The 19594-nt window shown below is 35.6% G+C and overlaps 1 protein-coding gene across 1 annotated transcript; it reads left to right on the forward strand.

Annotated features, from left to right (window-relative positions):
- The first annotated feature begins 15367 nt into the window (after positions 1 to 15367).
- LOC120191164 (chlorophyllide a oxygenase, chloroplastic-like) lies at positions 15368 to 19379 on the forward strand. The gene is made up of 9 exons (XM_039194138.1): positions 15368 to 15552; positions 16459 to 16701; positions 16895 to 16999; positions 17105 to 17377; positions 17542 to 17689; positions 17851 to 18035; positions 18173 to 18285; positions 18467 to 18761; positions 18896 to 19379. Exons 1-9 carry the CDS (start codon positions 15472 to 15474, stop codon positions 19064 to 19066), a joined length of 1614 nt encoding a protein of 537 aa, XP_039050069.1. The 5' UTR covers positions 15368 to 15471; the 3' UTR covers positions 19067 to 19379.
- The last annotated feature ends 215 nt before the right edge of the window (positions 19380 to 19594 follow it).

Below are 19594 nucleotides of genomic sequence, written 5' to 3' on the forward strand. Positions count from 1 at the left end.
TGAATCATAAGGTGACATATACTGAAGTTGAAGAGGATATCAAAAGTGGATCTTACTTGGGGGATGAGCTGAAGGCCCGAGTTCTATTGTACCTTGTCGGTATATTTCTTTGTCCAACGGGTGATACGTCAACGAACAAGGAATATATGAAGCTCATTTGCGATGAAGGCTTGAAGGGTGAATTCAATTGGGCTGAATATATCCATTCGAGATTGATTGAATCAATTATCACCTTTAAAAGGGCAGCCAGAGATACCTCAAAGGGTGCATAGCAATCTTAGAGGTAAATGAGTTGAATCACTTTTTTGTGTTTTTATATAAAAATATAAATTTTATTATAAATGCAGGTTGCACTGTTCGATTTTTGGTCGGGTTGTGAGGCAGTGCCGGCTTATGAAAGAACCGGAGTGGCACGCATCCGTGCATGGGGGAAGGAAGAGGTGGTTAGAGTGATGGTGAAGTTGAAGTTGGATAGAGGGAAGAAGCAAGAAATGGTAATAAATGTAATTAAATATTAAGAATATAATCAATGTCTTAATATTGTAATTTAATTTTTTGAAGGTTATTGGCAAGGATGTAGAGGAGGCAGTGGAGGTAGAGGAGAAGAAAGGAGGGATGGTTGTATTGGGGGATGAAGGTGAGTGGGACGACGGTGAAGCAAAACAGAGTAACTTCGACATTTTGATGTCTGAATTGGCTGATATCAAAAAAATCCAATTTGAAATCATGCAAAGACAATCAAGAGTCGAAGAGAAACTTGATCAAGTCGTAGAGAAACTCGAGAGGCATAAGGGGGTATTGGAAGGAAAAATAGATGGAGTGGTGAAAGAAGTAGAGGTGTTGAGGGGTGAAGTGGTGAAAGAAGTTTCGGTGTTAAGGGGTGATATTAAGATGGTGACGGGAGAAAAATTTGAGGGAGTGGTGAAGGAGGTTGTTGATTTGAGGAGTGAACTTACGGGGGTGAAGGGGTGGTTGATAAATACTCGGATGAAGGAGCTCAATTGAAGGGTGAAATAAAAGATATGAAGAGCTATGTAGAAAAAAAGTACGATGAACTGAAAAAATATGAAGAAGAAAAGAGGGAGGAGGAAGAAGAAGAGATGGAAGAAATGAGGAGGAAGGAAGTCGATGTCATTTATACACCGGAGAGTGTTATAGCAGCAGTTTTGGATTCGGAATGTCCTGCACCCCAGAAGAAGAAGCAGAAGGTAAGTTTAATAAAAGAATACTTAATTTGATTTTTATTATGTTGTTGTGACAAAAATTTGTATGCAAAATTGTAGGTTGAAAAAGCGGACATTCCAACCGGAATTGATGACATCGAAGCTGCAATTTGTGATTATTTATGGAATAGCGAGTTAGAATCGGGGTAAGTGAAATATATTGTTTTGTGAGTGATATTTAAATATTTCATGACAAGATATTAATCCTAATGATTCATACAGATATTCTGTAATATCAATGGGAAATCAATTCGCTACTGTATACGACGTTGCAACGTTGAAGCCTACGGAATGGGTTGGCGGTGTGGTAAGTAGAAAGTAGAAAATAAATAAAACTTATTGAATATGTTCTGATTGTGTAATTAATTTTGTTAGGTTATCGATTTGCTCGCCTGGACCATATGCTACGATTCTCAAAAGTCACACCGGAGGATTGGCTACCTTCCATACCTCTTAGTGGTGAGTTAAATTAATAAATATTGAAAAGTAGTGTTATAGACGGTAAATTAATAATGTTTGTTGCGTAATTACAGCAACAGGCGTTGGAAGCCAACAACAAAGAAAGTGTTGAGGGTATTTCTACCTTCTGGGGTGTCATATTGGATAACTATGTGAAATTGACCGACTGTGAGAAGGTAAGACACCATACCAATTGCAAATGATGTTTTCGGATATAGAATGTTGAATTTTGTCAAATTGGGTGTGAAATTTGTTGCAGATAATGATCACAATAAACTACCATAATTCACATTGGTATCTGTTGGTGTTGGATATGGTAGATCATGTTGTAACAATATATGATAGTATGTTTACAACTGAAGCAGCTAAACAGAGAGTGAAGAATGCTAAGAGATTGGTATGTATGTATGTATGAAAGGACATTATGTAAATTATAATGCATAATTTTTTTGGTGCATAACTTCTTCTATTTTAATGCAGATTAAAATATTAGATTCTTATAATAAGAAACTCATTTGGGTTGAGTCATGTGGATCTCTAGGAAAGTATCCCTTGAAAAATTTCAAATTTGTGGAGCATAAGAAGAATAAGCAATTGAATGGGTATGAGATGTTATCACAAATAGAAAGCTTAATTTATGCAGTATTCATCATAATTGACATGTGTGGTTTTCAAATTTTGTAACAGATATGATTGCGGCATGTATGTGATGATGTGGATGGAATCGATCGGTTCTACAGGGGCAACTGGTGATTTTGTAAGTGGATAGAAAAAATTGTTTGTGGTAAAATTGTTAAAAGTCGTAGATTGAATGCTGTAGTTGACAATACTTAACGTTCTGACAATTTGAATATAGGTTGTTGGAGACTGGGATCGATCGCGAGTATTAAACGATCTCGTAAGCCACAATCAAAATGAACGAAGACAGAAGATAACAAAAGCTGCAATATTACATAAGAATAACAAAAGGATGCAATGATGTAAATGTCGAGTTAATTTTGTATAAGATTTATAATTTTGTATACGATTTATATTTTTGTATGTGAATATAATTATGAATGAGATGAGAAAAGTTAGCAGTATGTTGTTGTACATGTTTCTTATACACATTAAGGGTCATGTCGATACTTGGAAGTAAAAGGCAAATTTACAATATGGCCAACAGGGTGCACCCATAAAGTGTCGATCCATATATAAAAAAGTGTCGATCCCAAAATCATCGAACCCAAAAGTATAATGTAATATGTAATTTTTTAATCTAACCGGTACAATTATACCGGTTTTATGAGAGAATATGTCTAAATAATGTGTCGACACTAATATAGTTTGTGTCGATATTTTTTTTCCAGAATGAATTAAAAACAAGGTGCACCCATAAAGTGTCGATCCATATATAAAAAGTGTCGATCCCAAAATCATCAAAACCCAAAAGTATAATGTAATATGTAATTTTTCAATCTAACCGGTACAATTATACCGGTTTTATGAGAGGATATGTCTAAATAATGTGTCGACACTAATATAGTTTGTGTCGATATTTTTTTCCCAGAATGAATGGAAAACAAGGTGCACCCATAAAGTGTCGATCCATATATAAAAAGTGTCGATCCCAAAATCATCGAACCCAAAAGTATAATGTAATATGTAATTTTTCAATCTAACCGGTACAATTATACCGGTTTTATGAGAGGATATGTCTAAATAATGTGTCGACACTAATATAGTTTGTGTCGATATTTTTTTCCAGAATGAATGGAAAACAGGGTGCACCCATAAAGTGTCGATCCATATATAAAAAGTGTCCATCCCAAAATCATCGAACCCAAAAGTATAATGTAATATGTAATTTTTCAATCTAACCGTACAATTATACCGGTTTTATGAGAGAATATGTCTAAATAATGTGTCGACACTAATATAGTTTGTGTCGATATTTTTTTCCCAGAATGAATGGAAAACAAGGTGCACCCATAAAGTGTCGATCCATATAAAAAGTGTCGATCCCAAAATCATCGAACCCAAAAGTATAATGTAATATGTAATTTTTCAATCTAACCGGTACAATTATACCGGTTTTATGAGAGAATATGTCTAAATAATGTGTCGACACTAATATAGTTTGTGTCGATATTTTTTTCCCAGAATGAATGGAAAACAAGGTGCATAAAGTGTCGATCCATATATAAAAAGTGTCGATCCCAAAATCATCGAACCCAAAAGTATAATGTAATATGTAATTTTTCAATCTAACCGGTACAATTATACCGGTTTTATGAGAGAATATGTCTAAATAATGTGTCGACACTAATATAGTTTGTGTCGATATTTTTTTCCCAGAATGAATGGAAAACAAGGTGCACCCATAAAGTGTCGATCCATATATAAAAAGTGTCGATCCCAAAATCATCGAACCCAAAAGTATAATGTAATATGTAATTTTTCAATCTAACCGGTACAATTATACCGGTTTTATGAGAGAATATGTCTAAATAATGTGTCGACACTAATATAGTTTGTGTCGATATTTTTTTCCCAGAATGAATGGAAAACAAGGTGCACCCATAAAGTGTCGATCCATATATAAAAAGTGTCGATCCCAAAATCATCGAACCCAAAAGTATAATGTAATATGTAATTTTTCAATCTAACCGGTACAATTATACCGGTTTTATGAGAGAATATGTCTAAATAATGTGTCGACACTAATATAGTTTGTGTTGATACTAATTTAAATATCAAGTGTTTTCCACCGTTTATATAGTACTCTTAATCGAGAAACCCTAAACATAAATACAAGCAGGCAGATCTTCCTCTTTCTTCCTTCTACCGTTATCATAAGTGACGATCAGATATTCAGGTAAATTTATCGATATTTTATGGGTTTGATTGATTTCTATATTGGAGTTTTTATCCTGAATGTGTTTGTGTTCCATTGTAATAGGGGTAGCATCCAACCAAAATGGCTCCAAAACGTCAGCGTCACAAGCGAGGTCTTTCTCAAAGCTCTTCTCAACCCAGTTCTTCTCAACCACCTCCTTCTGTAACAAACGATTCTTCTGAGGAAATCAGGTCCTTCGAAACTCTGAACTTTAGATCCGACATGGAGAAACAAAGATGGCAGACGAGTTTTAAAGTAAGGAAGATTCGTCCCGAACGTGTCATTGACCTGGGTTTCTTGTTTGATGATAAATATGCATTTAGTTTTAAATCCACATTTACATCTTGGGGTTGGCTTGAATTCCTTGGTGTAGAACCAAGATATTATCCCAACCTAGTTAGAGTCTTCTACAACAATGCTTCCTTACAGCACGAGCCTAATAAGACTAATATAATAGGAATTAATACACATGTCATGGGGAAGGATATATATATCTCCAGAAACTATTGCGGAGGGTTTAGGTGTAGCGAATACAGGGGATTCAGATGAAAATGGTGTAGATTGGTCTACAATTAAACGGGTTACTAGAAATAGCCCAATTCACCTCGATGTAGAGTCGAGAGTGTTTCACAAAATGCTCACATGGTATATCCGGCCTAGTGGGGGAAAACATTCAACGCTTCGAGACAGCGATTATTGGTGGATAGCAAAGTATAAATCCAAAACGGCTCCAAACATTGCAAAACTCATATTTAATACAATTGTATATATGGTCACAAAGGGAGCAACAATTTCAACTACACTACCATATGGATGTGTCATCACCCATCTGTTGAAGAAGAAGGAAGTTGATTTTTCGCATGACGCCCCTGTTCGATTAACCCGCAAGATTGACATGGTATTTATTAAAAAAGCGGGATATGATTTTGTTGAAAAACTCGGTTGGAAGCGTGTCAAGGAGGTCGGATTAGATCAAGAGAGGGAGGAAATGGACCCCGTTGGCCATGAAGAAGAGCAACCAAGTGGAGACGCAATGATGGAAGAAGCAACAGTTGCAGAGGATGTCACAATTAAGACCGTGATGGAATACATGGTCAATTTTCGGGAGCATATTGATTCCCTTGTGAGTGGAATGCGATCCGATATTTCATCATTGCAACGTGAAGTCTCCATGTTGCGTAACGAATTACGTCAACGACATCAAACGAGTTAGGTAATTCATTATCTATGTTTCTTAACATTTACACGTTCTGAACTTTATTTTATTTTCTTTTAACAGATGTGGACAACCAAGCGGTCGCAGAAGATGAAGCTGACGATGAAGATGACGATGATGATGATGATGACGATGAAGCTGGCGATGAAGATGATGACGATGATGATGATGATGATGAAGATGATGATCCAAACAAGTATATCGTGTCTGCAACGCCGCCTTCAAGAAAACTTTTAATTTTTGATCTCAATGGTGTCCTTGCCTACATCCCAAGACTGCCGGCAGGTTTTAATTCTATTCTTTTGTATCCATTATTTTAACATATAAGCGTAGAACTTTAATCTCATTTTCTTCATGTTGTAGATTTTGTCCTCAGAAGAGGATTATTTGAATTTATGCAATTTTGTGTCGACAATTTTGTTGTTGCCCTTTGGTCTTCAAAGATGAGGTTAGAACATGTTTGAGGCAATTGAATTACTGTAGTCAAAATCGTTAATATACATTTGAATGTTAACATTCAAACTTGATTACAATCTCAGGCATAACGTCGACCGTGTACTTGAGAAACTACCTGTATTTTCCGAGCATTTTCTATTCGTGTGGGTAAGATGAATGTCATTACAGTTTGCTGACTTCTCGTTGTCTATGATTCCTACATATTTATGTTCGACTGTTTGTGAACAGGATCAAAAAAAATACAAAACATACGATTCTGTTACCTACTGTAAAGATCTCAATGATGTTTGGAACGCGTGTCCAGATTTTAACGAGCTAAATACACTTTTGGTCGATGATTCAGCGGAAAAAATGATTTATAATCCGGTAAGTTGCATTTATGCAATATGTTTCTGATCAGTTGAACAGGTGTTCAGACATTGATTATTTTAACAACTTATGTGTTTATATAGAAATACAATTACATATGTCCACATACCTTTGACGCTGCTTCCCATTCGAACGACAAAGCTCTAGGTATGACACAAATTTATTCTTACGCGAATTTAATTTATTGTTAGTAAAATTGCACCTCATTAGTTTGATAATTGAAATTATTTATGTATGTCCTCAGAAAAAGGCGGAAACATACGAGAGTATTTGGAAAATTTGTTGAAGGCCTCTAATGTTCCGGACTTCGTTAGAAACAACCCTTTTTCATCGGATTAATTTTGTTTGTCGGTACATTATTTGAACATTCTTGTGTATTTATATTTTGGTGTGATTATATTGTATGTATATTTTCATTAATTATTCCATATTTGCTTCTATGTGTACATATACATTTGAGTGTCTATACTTTTTTAATATATTGTAAAGTTTCTATCCTTTTTATAAAAGTGTCTATACTTTTTTCACTGTGGAAAACATTAATTTAAGGTTATCTTTTGAGTGAGTTTTAAGATATTAATTTAGTAATTATAGGCGTCTAATGATTAATTTTTTACGTTACGGTATATATTATTGTTAAATTAAAAATTCTTAATATTATTTTATAAAATATCAAAACAATCAACTAATTTTTTGTGCAAATGAAATTATTAAATTAATATTGTAGGTGGAAAACATGAAACATACTTAAAAAATATTGAAACATAAATTACATATCTTTAAAAAAAGTATCGATCCTTTTTATAAAAAGTATGGACACTTTCAACATATTATAATAAAATAGGTAAATTTGCAATATAACCGGTATAAATATACCGGTCTTATGCGCGAATAGGTCTACAACCTATATCGACACTTTATAATATTGTGTCGGTACTTTATGTCTATATTGGAAGAAAAATGTGTCGATACGATTTAAAAAAGTGTCGACATTTTACACATCGGAACCCATAATTATAATGTAATAGATAATTTTGTAATATAACCGGTATAAATATACCGGTTTTATGAGCGAATAGGTCTACAACCTATATCGACACTTTTTAATATTGTGTCGGTACTTTATGTCCATATTGGAAGAAAAATGTGTCGATACGATTTAAAAAAGTGTCGACATTTTACACATCGGAACCCATAATTATAATGTAATAGATAATTTTGTAATATAACCGGTATAAATATACCGGTTTTATGAGCGAATAGGTCTACAACCTATATCGACACTTTATAATATTGTGTCGGTACTTTATGTCCAGATTGGAATAAAAATGTGTCGATACCATTTAAAAAAGTGTCGGTAATTTGAAGTAACGCGGTTTTCTTCCTTCATTCAAAATATTTATGTACATACAATAGGAGTGATGTTGATACTTACGATATATTATATGGAGATCGTTGTCATTCCATTCCGTCTTCAAAAAAATCAGTTGATGTAGGCTGTGTGCTTGTACTCAAACTAAGCTTGACTTGAGGACATGTTAGTTTGTTATGCCCCTCACCGTTGCAGTACCCACATCGCCTAATTTTCTTCTCGACCTTGTTCTTCGGCACTTCTTTTCGCTTGCGTTGTTTTCGTTGAGGGTCACGAACATTGTTTACTACAATGCTCTGGTTGACTGAATGATTCAAACCAAACGAGTTTTCTAATTCTTCTATTAGTTTTTCATCTCATCTCTTGCGGTTTTGAAAGACTCGTCTGTCTTTGATGCAATGTAGCATAACCTACTTGACGTTGAACGTAGAGCAGCGAACCTTGCCATTTGCATCACTTCTGGAGACACATTCAAATCAACATAGTTGGGTGCAGAAGCCTTCGCATCATTAGTCCACCTACTTTGAATCAAAGTCCCGGGCAAATATGTGTAGTCCAATTGCTTCAAAATGTGAAGTTGATGGCGACACGGAAGTCCAACGGTCTCGAATTTTTTGTAGGAGCAAATTAGAGTTTTCGTACGAGAATCAAAACTAATTTCCTATTTTTTTCTGCGTACTTTGACAAAATATAATGTTGACATTCATCTGATAAGGACTTAATCTCTGCCTCAATCCGGTACAATGTCTCCCGTATAAGTTCATCTTGGAACACACGAAAAGATTCGCGGGTAAAAATCGCAGCGGCATGGCTTTCAATGTCGACCAGTTTTGTGATCTGGAAGGGCTTCGTATGGGAACTTAAGTAATCCGCTTTCAACTCGTTCATACGCATTCTACTAATTCCATCTTCAATTGCACGAACAACATCTAAATATGTCTTCTTGTGTTTCAGTGCAATAGCTAGTGAAGCATTCATAGACTCGCACCTTTGTGTTGAGCGAATATTGGCAAAGAAATGACCGGTTAGATATGCTTGTGCCCATAAGTGTCGTGTATTTCCCTTCTCAATCACCCATGGATGCTTTTGGACGTTGAATTCTGAAACAATCGAACGCCATTGAATATCAAATTCCTTGGTTGTCCACCAGGAAGCCATGCATTTTGAGAATGCTGCTGTAAACTTTGGGTCACCAATGTTAGCTTGTGCATTGCGAGAAAGATGCCAAGAACATAATCTGTGCTTAGCATAAGGGATAACAGATTTGATAGCCCTCTGCATTGCCCTATCCCCATCGGTTACAACAGAAATAGGTGATTATTCATCATGGCTTCTAAAAAATTCTGTAGCACCCACTCGAAAGATTGAGACGTTTCGTCAGCGATTATGGCAGTGGCAAACACAATTGTGTTATGGTGATGATTGACACCAACAATAGGCATAATTGGTCGACCATACAAATTATCTTTGTACGTTGTGTCGAACGCAATTACATCACCGAAGCATGTGTAATCCGATCTCGATGTAGAATCCGACCAAATAAGATTATACAATGCCCCCGATTCGTCTACCGAGTATGTCATAAAAAACCCAGGATCATCATGTTTCTTATAATCAAAGTAGGCAATAAGCGCATTCACATCCCCATCGACGATTTCCTTTGCTTTACCTCTTTGAAGTGCATTGTAGAGGTCTTTATGTGTAAATCCAACATTATGATAGCCCCCTGCCTGCTGCGTTAAATAGTTCATTACTTGTGACGTGCCAACACCGACCTCTTTCAATGTTGTTGCCTCATCGATATCAGCCTTACTTACAGCTCGATTAGAACGCATAAATGGTGTCATAGCAGATGTGCACAATGCATGATTATGTTTCTGATCAGACTTACTTATAACCCACTGATCGTTTGTATTTGTTGCTGTAACTACGACTCTAGCCTTACATCATGTTCTTGTGACTGGCGTATGAGCACGTTGACGATCAACAGTATTGACTTTTGATACTCGAAACCCTTCTTTGGAACAACAAAATTCTTGTGTCTTCACATTCCCTTCCACGTCAAGCCGTGTTGTTCCCTTACGTGCACTAAACCCATGTTCCCGTGCGAATCCCTTGTAAAAGTGCCAAGCTTGATCACGTGAACAGAAGAGCTGACCAACCAATCTGTCAGATTCATCAACATTATGTACTTCATGGCATTCCTCGGTTGGCTTAACATTGTCTACATCAGTATTATCCATGGCAAAAATTTTGTTGTGCAAGTTCAGTGCTCCAGGAGTTGATGGATATGTAAACGAAGGTTCATTTTGAACATGTTTCTGTCGTGCTGCTTTCAATAAGATGTGGCATTGGTAGTGGTAGTTAAAGGGTGGGTACAACATTAAATTCGCAGTACATATTTAGGTATGTACAATAACTACAAGTATATTATCATTTTAAATTCGCAGTACACTGTTAAAAAAATTGAAACATAAATTACATAAGTTTTAAAAAAAGTATCGATCCTTTTTATAAAAAGTATGGACACTTTCAATATAATAGGTAAACATATGATGTAATAGGTAGCCCTTATATAATGTAATAGGTATCGTTTATATAATGTAATAGGTAGTGGTTATATTGTAAAGTGTCTATCCTTTTTATAAAAGTGTCCATACTTTTTTCACTGTGGAAAACATTAATTTAAGGTTATCTTTTGAGTGAGTTTTAAGATATTAATTTAGTAATTATAGGCGTCTAATGATTTATTTTTACGTTACGGTATATATTATTATTAAATTAAAAATTCTAAATATATTTTATAAAATATAAAAACAATCAAATAATTTTTTGTGCAAATGAAATTATTAAATCAATATTGTAGGTGGAAAACATGAAACACTGTTAAAAAAATTGAAACATAAATTACATAACTTTTAAAAAAAGTATCGATCCTTTTTATAAAAAGTATGGACACTTTCAATATAATAGGTAAACATATGATGTAATAGGTAGCCCTATATAATGTAATAGGTATCGTTTATAATGTAATAGGTAGTGGTTATATTGTAAAGTGTCTATCCTTTTTATAAAAGTGTCCATATTTTTTTCACTGTGGAAAACATTAATTTAAGGTTATCTTTTGAGTGAGTTTTAAGATATTAATTTAGTAATTATAGGCGTATAATGATTTATTTTTACGTTACGATATAGATATTATTAAATTAAAAATTCTAAATATTATTTTATAAAATATCAAAACAATCAAATAATTTTTTGTGCAAATGAAATTATTAAATCAAATAATTCAAATTGAAAATTAAACAACAAATCAATTAAACATTGTTGTGGGTACATTAATTGAACATTGTTATGGGTACATTATTTGGATTAATTTCGTTGAGATGGGTTATGTATAACAAAACAATCTATCTCGCATGTGAGTACTTTATTCCAACCATGTGACAAGTGTGACAACTCCATCAACTCACAACTCAGCTTTGAACTCAATCAATATTGTCTTTTAGCTTGATGGTTCATAAAGCATGTTACTTGAACAGTATGAATCAATTATGCAATTTTCATGTTCAATTTAACACTGCATTTCAAATTCATTTCATATGTAATTGGAGTTTGAATTTAAATTTCAATTTGAGTTTGAATTTCAATATATATTTCGGCTCCACTATAAATATTAGCCCAAGCCAATATGCATGTTATCATTGATTATTCCTAATTTCCATTGTTTTTTTTCCAACGTATAAACGCGAGGGAAATCCCGACCATTTTATTTTTTGGTCAACTTTAAAGCGTCAGAAACGTTTCGGGCGTATGATCTGGGTGGTATACAAGAAATGTAACAAATAGCAACTAAATCATAAGTTGAGTACCACCCAAATCATAAGTCTGAATACTTCCGATGCTCATCAAAATCCAAAGCTCATATGGTGCCAAGCAAAAGGAAATCAAAATCCAAATCTCATATGATGCCAAGCAAAAGGAAATCAAAATCTACAACTTGAGTTTGAACATTGATATGATATGTTCGGTTGTTATCATGTTGGGATTTTCTCTTTTTTTATTGCTTGGATAGTTGTTCTCTTGCTTCTTCAAGTGTTCTTAAGGTTATCCTTTGAGTGAGTTTTAAGATATTAATTTAGTAATTATAGGCGTCTAATGATTTATTTCTTACGTTACGATATATATTATTATTAAATTAAAAATTCTAAATATTATTTTATAAAATATCAAAACAATCAAATAATTTTTTGTGCAAATGAAATTATTAAATTAATATTGTAGGTGGAAAACATGAAACACTGTTAAAGTATCGATCCTTTTTATAAAAAGTATGGACACTTTCAATATAATATAATGTAATAGGTAAATTTGCAATGCTATCGGTATAAATATACCGGTTTACTTATAAAATAGGTAAATATAAGCGCTACCTATTACATTATATAAGCGCTACCTAGTATGTTATTGTACTTTATAATATTTCCGGTTAAATAATATAACATAACCGGTCTAAATTTTAACCGGTCACTTGTTTAACCGGTCACGCCGTATATTAGCCGTTTTTTAGGCGCCGCACCGCAGAACCACCCCTGTCAATAACATCACTACATAGGAAACCACAAAGCTCACACAAAAAACATACTTGTCTACCCAATTATCTTCTCCATCATCTGACGGAGTTGACTCTGTTGATGGTGTGTCGGCTTTCGTGCAACTTTTATTCAGTAAAGGTCCACAGAGAAAAGGGTTCCCCTCATAACTGTTTTCAATGAAGGTACCAAATTGAGCTTTCGATTCTGGAATACTGCCTGACAAGTTGTTGTATGCCACGCTGAAACCTCCAAATTGTTCAACTCTACCAACTGGTTTGGGATTTCACCACTCAACTTGTTGTATGAAAGGTCCAAACTCTCAATCTGCTTAAGTTTTGAAAATGACGAGGGTATAACTCCGACCAAGTTGTTGTGTGACAAGTTTAAAGAATAGATTTCACTCAAGTTTCCTAATTCGCGTGGGATCTGTCCAGTTAACTTGTTGCAAGATAAATCAATCCCTTAAAATTCATTAACACTTAATTTGTTATATCGAAACATCAAAATATTTTCAACACAACGGTCTGACCGATCAACGGTTCGGGTCAGGTCAAACCGGTTCAGGTCGGGTCAAACGGGTTGGACAGGAGGGTCGGGTTGACCAGTTCGGGTTGGGTTGGGCCGGTTCAGACCGGTCCAAACTGGCTGGACTGATTCTAGAAGAAACTATAGCGGGGGAACGAGCCCACGCACACTACCGGAGCATGGCGGCGCATGCGGCGGCAACGAATATCAGGGTGGTCAGTCGATTACTCCCTATTCAAGCACTCACCAGATACAACCACAATCAAACAAAAAACAACCAAAATCCATCGGAATTAAAAGAAAATTACTGAAATGCTTACCCACGCCGGTGATTGGCGAAAACGGTGACGATGGGCGATAAACTTGGTCGGGTTTTGGTCGCACGGAGCTGGGGAACTCGATGAGAAGGGCGGTGAGGTGCAACGGTCACAGGAGCGGTCGGAAAACACGTAAAATCAAATGGTAGGTGGGGTTCGTGGCGGTGATTTCATGCGTCGATTCTCGCCGATCGACGTTGAATCACACTTCGATGATACATTGGCCTTGGTCGCCAGTTAACGAAGAATCAAACGGGGGTAGTGGGGGCTGGATGGTGGCCAGACAATAAGGGATTGGGAGCCCAGTGAAGCTTCGATTGAGGGGGTTTAGGGATTTGGTTTTTAAAAATTGGGGATTTTTTTGGTATCATCGAGGGGGAAAGAGGGTTTTTTTCTCTATCCAACAAAAATAGGTAAATTCAAGACTAGGTCCCTGAATTTCTTACACTTTCTAAAACTGACTATAAGTTTCAAAAACTTATAATCTGACCCCTAAATTGGGGTGTTACACACTCAACAATTAAAAGTCACAAAATGATCACCCAACTATTCATTATGTTCCAAACTCGTCATTTTTCATTAAAAATTAATGGTAGTGTGAGCTAAACGTTAACATGTTGACAGTGATATAATAAAATATGAACTTAGAATTTCACGCAACTACCATATCCTAGTAATCATGTTAACGTCCAACTTAGACGATAATCAATTTTTTAATGGAAAATGACAAATTTGAAACATAATGTATAATTGTATGACTATTTTATAACTTTTAATAGTTGAGGGACTCAACAAATCAACACTCTATAATCAAATGATCATTTTGTAAAGTCGAAATACTTAATAAAGTAATACTCTATAATCGGGAGACCATTTATATATTTTACCCTAAAATATAATTTATACATTTATTTTAGACTTAATATAAAAATAAGTGTCTGAATTATACCTCGAAAAACGTTTTAGTGCCTAATTTTTTTTACTAAAAATAGGTGTCTAACGTTTTCTCCGTTACCATTTTGGGTGACTAACGTTTTCTCCATTACCATTTTAGGTGCTCAGACGTTAACTGCCGTTAAAAATCTTCGTTAAATGACATATGTCACGTTCTGGTATTTTTAATTTTTTTTAAATATTTTATATTAAAAAAAGAATAGTGTATCGTCTTCTTCCCTCCCTTCTCCCCCTCCCCTGCCACGACCGACCAAACGACAAACGATCGATCACCACATCCGATCAAAAGGTCGATTACCACAATTGATATAAGAGATTATTATGGTTTCGAAACCCTAAAACAAAAATTTTCATTTACACCATTTTTTGTGTTTGATTGGTTACAAAAGTATGAGGCTTTTGGTCGTGGGTGGGTGGTCGACTACACGTCGCTGGGTGTTCAATCGATTGATGGTGTTAGTGGTGACTGACGGTGGCAAAGAGATTAAAATAAAGTTTTTAAAAGTTTGGGGGGGGGGGTTTAAGATTTAAAAAATAGGTTTTTTAATTATATTTTTACATTTTTAATTTTAAATAATTTTAAAAAAAATTATCAGAGTGTAACATGTGTCACTTAACGATAATTTTTAATGGCGGTTGATGTCGAACACCTAAAAATATAATAGAGAAAATATTAATATCTATTTTTAACAAAAAAAAATTAAACACTAAAACGTTTTTAAAGAAATAGTTAAAACATTTATTTTGTATAAAAGCCAAAAAAAAAAAAAAGGCACAAAGAGATAGGGAGATAGACAAAGATATCTCCAGAATCCGAGCTGGCAATCAGCAGAGATATCAACCCCCGGGAAAACAAAAGATACTACGAGCCGTCTAAAAGCTTGTGGAAACGAGTCATGCCACGTGTACGACACTGGTGTCCACGTGGCAACCCTTGGAAGGACTGCCAAGAACGCGAGCATCATCAACCCTTATCCAACAACATCCCAATTTTTGTTAGTGGCTTAGACCGCCTGGGCTCTCTCTCTCTCTCTCTCTCTCTCGTTCTTCCCTTGCCCACCAAACGGCTATTCAAACATTAGTTATCTTCTTCCCTTTTGAAACGCCATGGCCGCCATAGCTACTGCTGCTGCTTTGTCTTTGCCAATCTCTTTACAAAGATCTTGCAAGATTACTTCTTCTAAAAAGGTACCTTTTCTGCTTTTTTTGTGGTATTAGTTTATCTGGGTAGCTGCTGGATTTTGAAGATAATTTCAGTTCTTTTATTATTTTGAGTTTTAAAGATTTGGTTTTTCAATCTGTTTTTGAGCTAAACTTATTTGGGGTTGTCTCAAATTTTACTGAACTTGTATGATCCTTATCAGTTTAATATAGTCACTTATATGCACTAGTGGACGATGATCTTATTACGGATCTAAATGAGACAATACAAATTGTCAGTCATTCGATTTTTGATTCAGTCAGTTCTGGAATTGAATGGACTCAACTTTTAACAAAGGGAAGATTATTGATATCCGACTCGAAAAGATCGAATTTTTAATTTAATATTAAGTTGTTAATAATATTAACCTTTAAATGTTGCTTATTTGAAAAAATACAATTAAAAGGGTTCCATGTATTTATGGTTAATGTTTGAGCTTAAACTTGAGGTTGAGCTTAAATCAAGTTAACTAAGAATGTTTCGAGTTTAAGATTTTTTTGAGCTTGAGTTAAGCTCAAATTTTTATTTTCGAGTCGAGTTTGAAAATTTTAAGCAGATGAATTTTCGAGTCAAGTTTCACTTTTTGATTTTGAGTTTTAATCTTGTATGATAATTTTAAACTCACGAGCTTTCATGTCGAATTCAACTTTAAACTTTTCGAGTCAAGTCGAACTCAATAATACTTGAACTTGACTTGGTTCGTTTACAGCCCTACTTATGCTAAGTAAATGTATAAGATTTTACACTGTTTTTTTTTCTTTCAAAAAACTGTATAAGGTTTTCCACCAAATTTATGCACTAAACTCCCTGGTTTAACACCTCATGTGAGCTTATTGATTTGTTAAGTCTATTAGTTAATTTACGTGGTGGCTTATAATTCGAGGTTGGTGCTGTTTCAGGCCATTAAAAAGGGGTTTAGGGTGTATGCTGTGTTTGGTGAGGAAAGTAGCTTGGGGGATAAGAAGAGCCAGTGGGGAACACTTTTTGATGTTGAGGATCCAAGGTCTAAAGTTCCACAATGTAAAGGGAAGTTCTTAGATATATATCAGGCGTTGGAAGTGGCTCGATACGACATTCAGTACTGCGATTGGCGGGCTCGGCAAGATCTACTCACAATCATGGTTCTTCATGAAAAGGTCTCAATATGATATTCTTCTTTGTGAGCACTTAGAATTTGTGCTGTTGCTTATTCAAGTTGTATTATTTTTACTTGACCTGTGTTTTCGAACTTTTGGTGTTGTTTCTTGTTATTTTCGAGAAGACATTCTTGCATAATCTTTTCTCTTATTTTCAGTTTAATAAGTTTTTGGTGCCTTGTTATGGTTGTAGGTAGTGGAAGTGTTGAATCCTCTTGCTCGTGAATTCAAGTCTATCGGAACCATGAAGAAAGAGCTTGCGGAATTGCAAGGAGAACTAGCACAAGCTCATAAACAGGTATTAAAAATCTGCAGATAATGAAACTGTGATTCTTATGATTCAATCAGGAGATATAACAATTCCGGTATAGACAATTTCGGTACTAATCCGGAGAAATAACAGGTACATATATCTGAAACAAGGGTTGCTGCCGCTTTGGATAAGCTAGCTTACATGGAGGAATTGGTTAATGATAAGCTTTTAGATGATAGGACCGCAACAGAGCCCAATGTAGCATCCTTCTCTAGTCCATCAACACTATCTTCAGATACTGTGAAGAAGAAATTACCCCAGAAAAGCTTGGATGTGTCTGGTCCAGTTCAACCATATCACCCGTGCTTGAAGAATTTTTGGTATCCCATTGCTTTCTCCTCTGATCTGAAGGATGACACTATGGTAAGCTATATTCGAAACTATAATGTTGCTTATCATCCAACTCCACAAAATATTGACACACTCGTTCTACATAACGATGATCGGGAACTTTGTGTTGTTTTATCGTCCAGCTAGTTAACATGTGTGATGTGTCCTATTAATGTCTCTATTACATCTCGTTCCAGATTCCGATCGAGTGCTTTGAAGAGCCATGGGTTCTTTTCCGTGGAAAAAATGGGAATCCGGGATGCGTCCAGAACACCTGTGCACATAGAGCATGTCCTCTTCACCTTGGCTCGGTTAATGAGGGTCGTATTCAATGCCCCTACCATGGTTAGTATGAATTTAGGATTTGTACATTTTAAAAGCAAGACAGATATCAGCGAATGATTTACACAATAAAAATGCTCAGAATTACATCCGGTCCATAATCGTGTTTAACAAATAGTTGTATAATTTTTTTCTAAATTCATGAAACATCTTTTATGCATCAGGCTGGGAATACACAACAGATGGGAAATGTGAAAAAATGCCATCTACTCGATTGCTTAATGCGAAGATAAGATCATTGTCTTGTCTTGAGCAAGAGGGAATGATCTGGATTTGGCCCGGCGATGACCCTCCTATGGCAACCCTTCCTTCCTTACAGCCTCCTTCCGGATTTCAAATTCATGCCGAGGTATTCTTTAAATGATTTTAAACACGATTATAGTTGCAAGAAACGCACAAACTTTGTTAATTGACGCAATGAAAACAATGGACAACTTTAAGTAGACATCCGCGCACTATCTCACATCATATGCTGATAAATGCCAGATCGTTATGGAACTTCCGGTCGAACACGGGCTCCTTTTGGATAACCTTTTGGATCTTGCTCATGCACCGTTTACTCACACTTCCACGTTTGCCAAGGGATGGACTGTTCCAAGGTTTGTTTCTGCAATCAGATTGGGAAATGGTTTACTCTGTTAATTCGGAATTGTTTTGATCGATGACTCTTCTAAATATCTTGCTCGTTAGTAGTACGGATGGACTAAATGCTAACAATTAATAGTTGGTATGATTTTGAATATATGATCATACTTGCTGTGTGTGATCTGGACATTGCAGTTTGGTGAAGTTCTTGACGCCTGCATCTGGTCTCCAAGGATACTGGGACCCTTATCCCATCGATATGGAATTTCGGCCTCCTTGTATGGTGCTATCGACCATCGGGATATCAAAGCCGGGAAAACTGGAAGGACAAAGTACCAAGGAATGCACAACACACCTTCATCAGCTTCATGTATGCATACCTTCATCAAGAAATAAGACAAGACTATTATATAGAATGTCACTCGATTTCGCACCCGTGTTGAAGCACATTCCTTTCATGCATTATTTATGGAGACATTTTGCAGAGCAGGTAAAAGAATCATTAATATCGCCTTTCCTCCGTATTATCATCATTTACCAGTTTGAGTTGCAGACATCTCCGATATCTGTCGACGGTGCTTGTCTCTAATATTTCGTCCTGCTTTATACACATGATCAATACAGGTCTTGAATGAAGATCTTCGACTCGTAATAGGCCAGCAAGAACGTATGATTAATGGCGCAAACATCTGGAATTTACCAGTCAGCTATGATAAGCTAGGAGTGAGGTACAGATTATGGAGAAAAGCTCTGGAACAGGGAGCTAAACAATTACCCTTCAGCAAACCAATGTAAATTCCAACTCTAGCAACCTTCAACATCCCCTCACGCATTGTCTGGACCGACTCTTGACACTCTCGAACATGCTTAATAAGCTATCTACCAAATTTGAAGTTATCAGAGAACCATGGAAACCCATCAGAAAAGGATGCAAGTTGGTTTCTACAGACATACCTTTGTCAAATAATAGCCTGTACACTGCTCTTAAGTTTTTGTGTACATTCGAAACACCATTTTTTCCCTCTGCCGGTAACCCGGACCGGAGAATTGTTCTAACAATTTTGGCCTTAGAACATAGAAGCCAGTGTTATCAATCTCTTGCCCTGCATTAAAGATCTTTGTATTATAGTAACGATGCGTATGAAAATTCTCAAGATTTACAATTGAACTACATATAAGCATTCTGATTAGTGTCAAAGCATAAACAATCCCATTGCTTCCTGTTTTGTTCAAAGATAAAAGGGCAAGGCTTTTAGATTATTATGGATTGAATTTCAAACTCGACGGATTAGTCATATCTTTGTTCCGAACCATGAAGGTCTT

This window comes from Hibiscus syriacus, unplaced genomic scaffold (genome assembly GCF_006381635.1).
Source record: "Hibiscus syriacus cultivar Baekdansim isolate YM2019G1 unplaced genomic scaffold, ASM638163v2 tig00116965_pilon, whole genome shotgun sequence".
NCBI lineage: Eukaryota > Viridiplantae > Streptophyta > Magnoliopsida > Malvales > Malvaceae > Hibiscus > Hibiscus syriacus.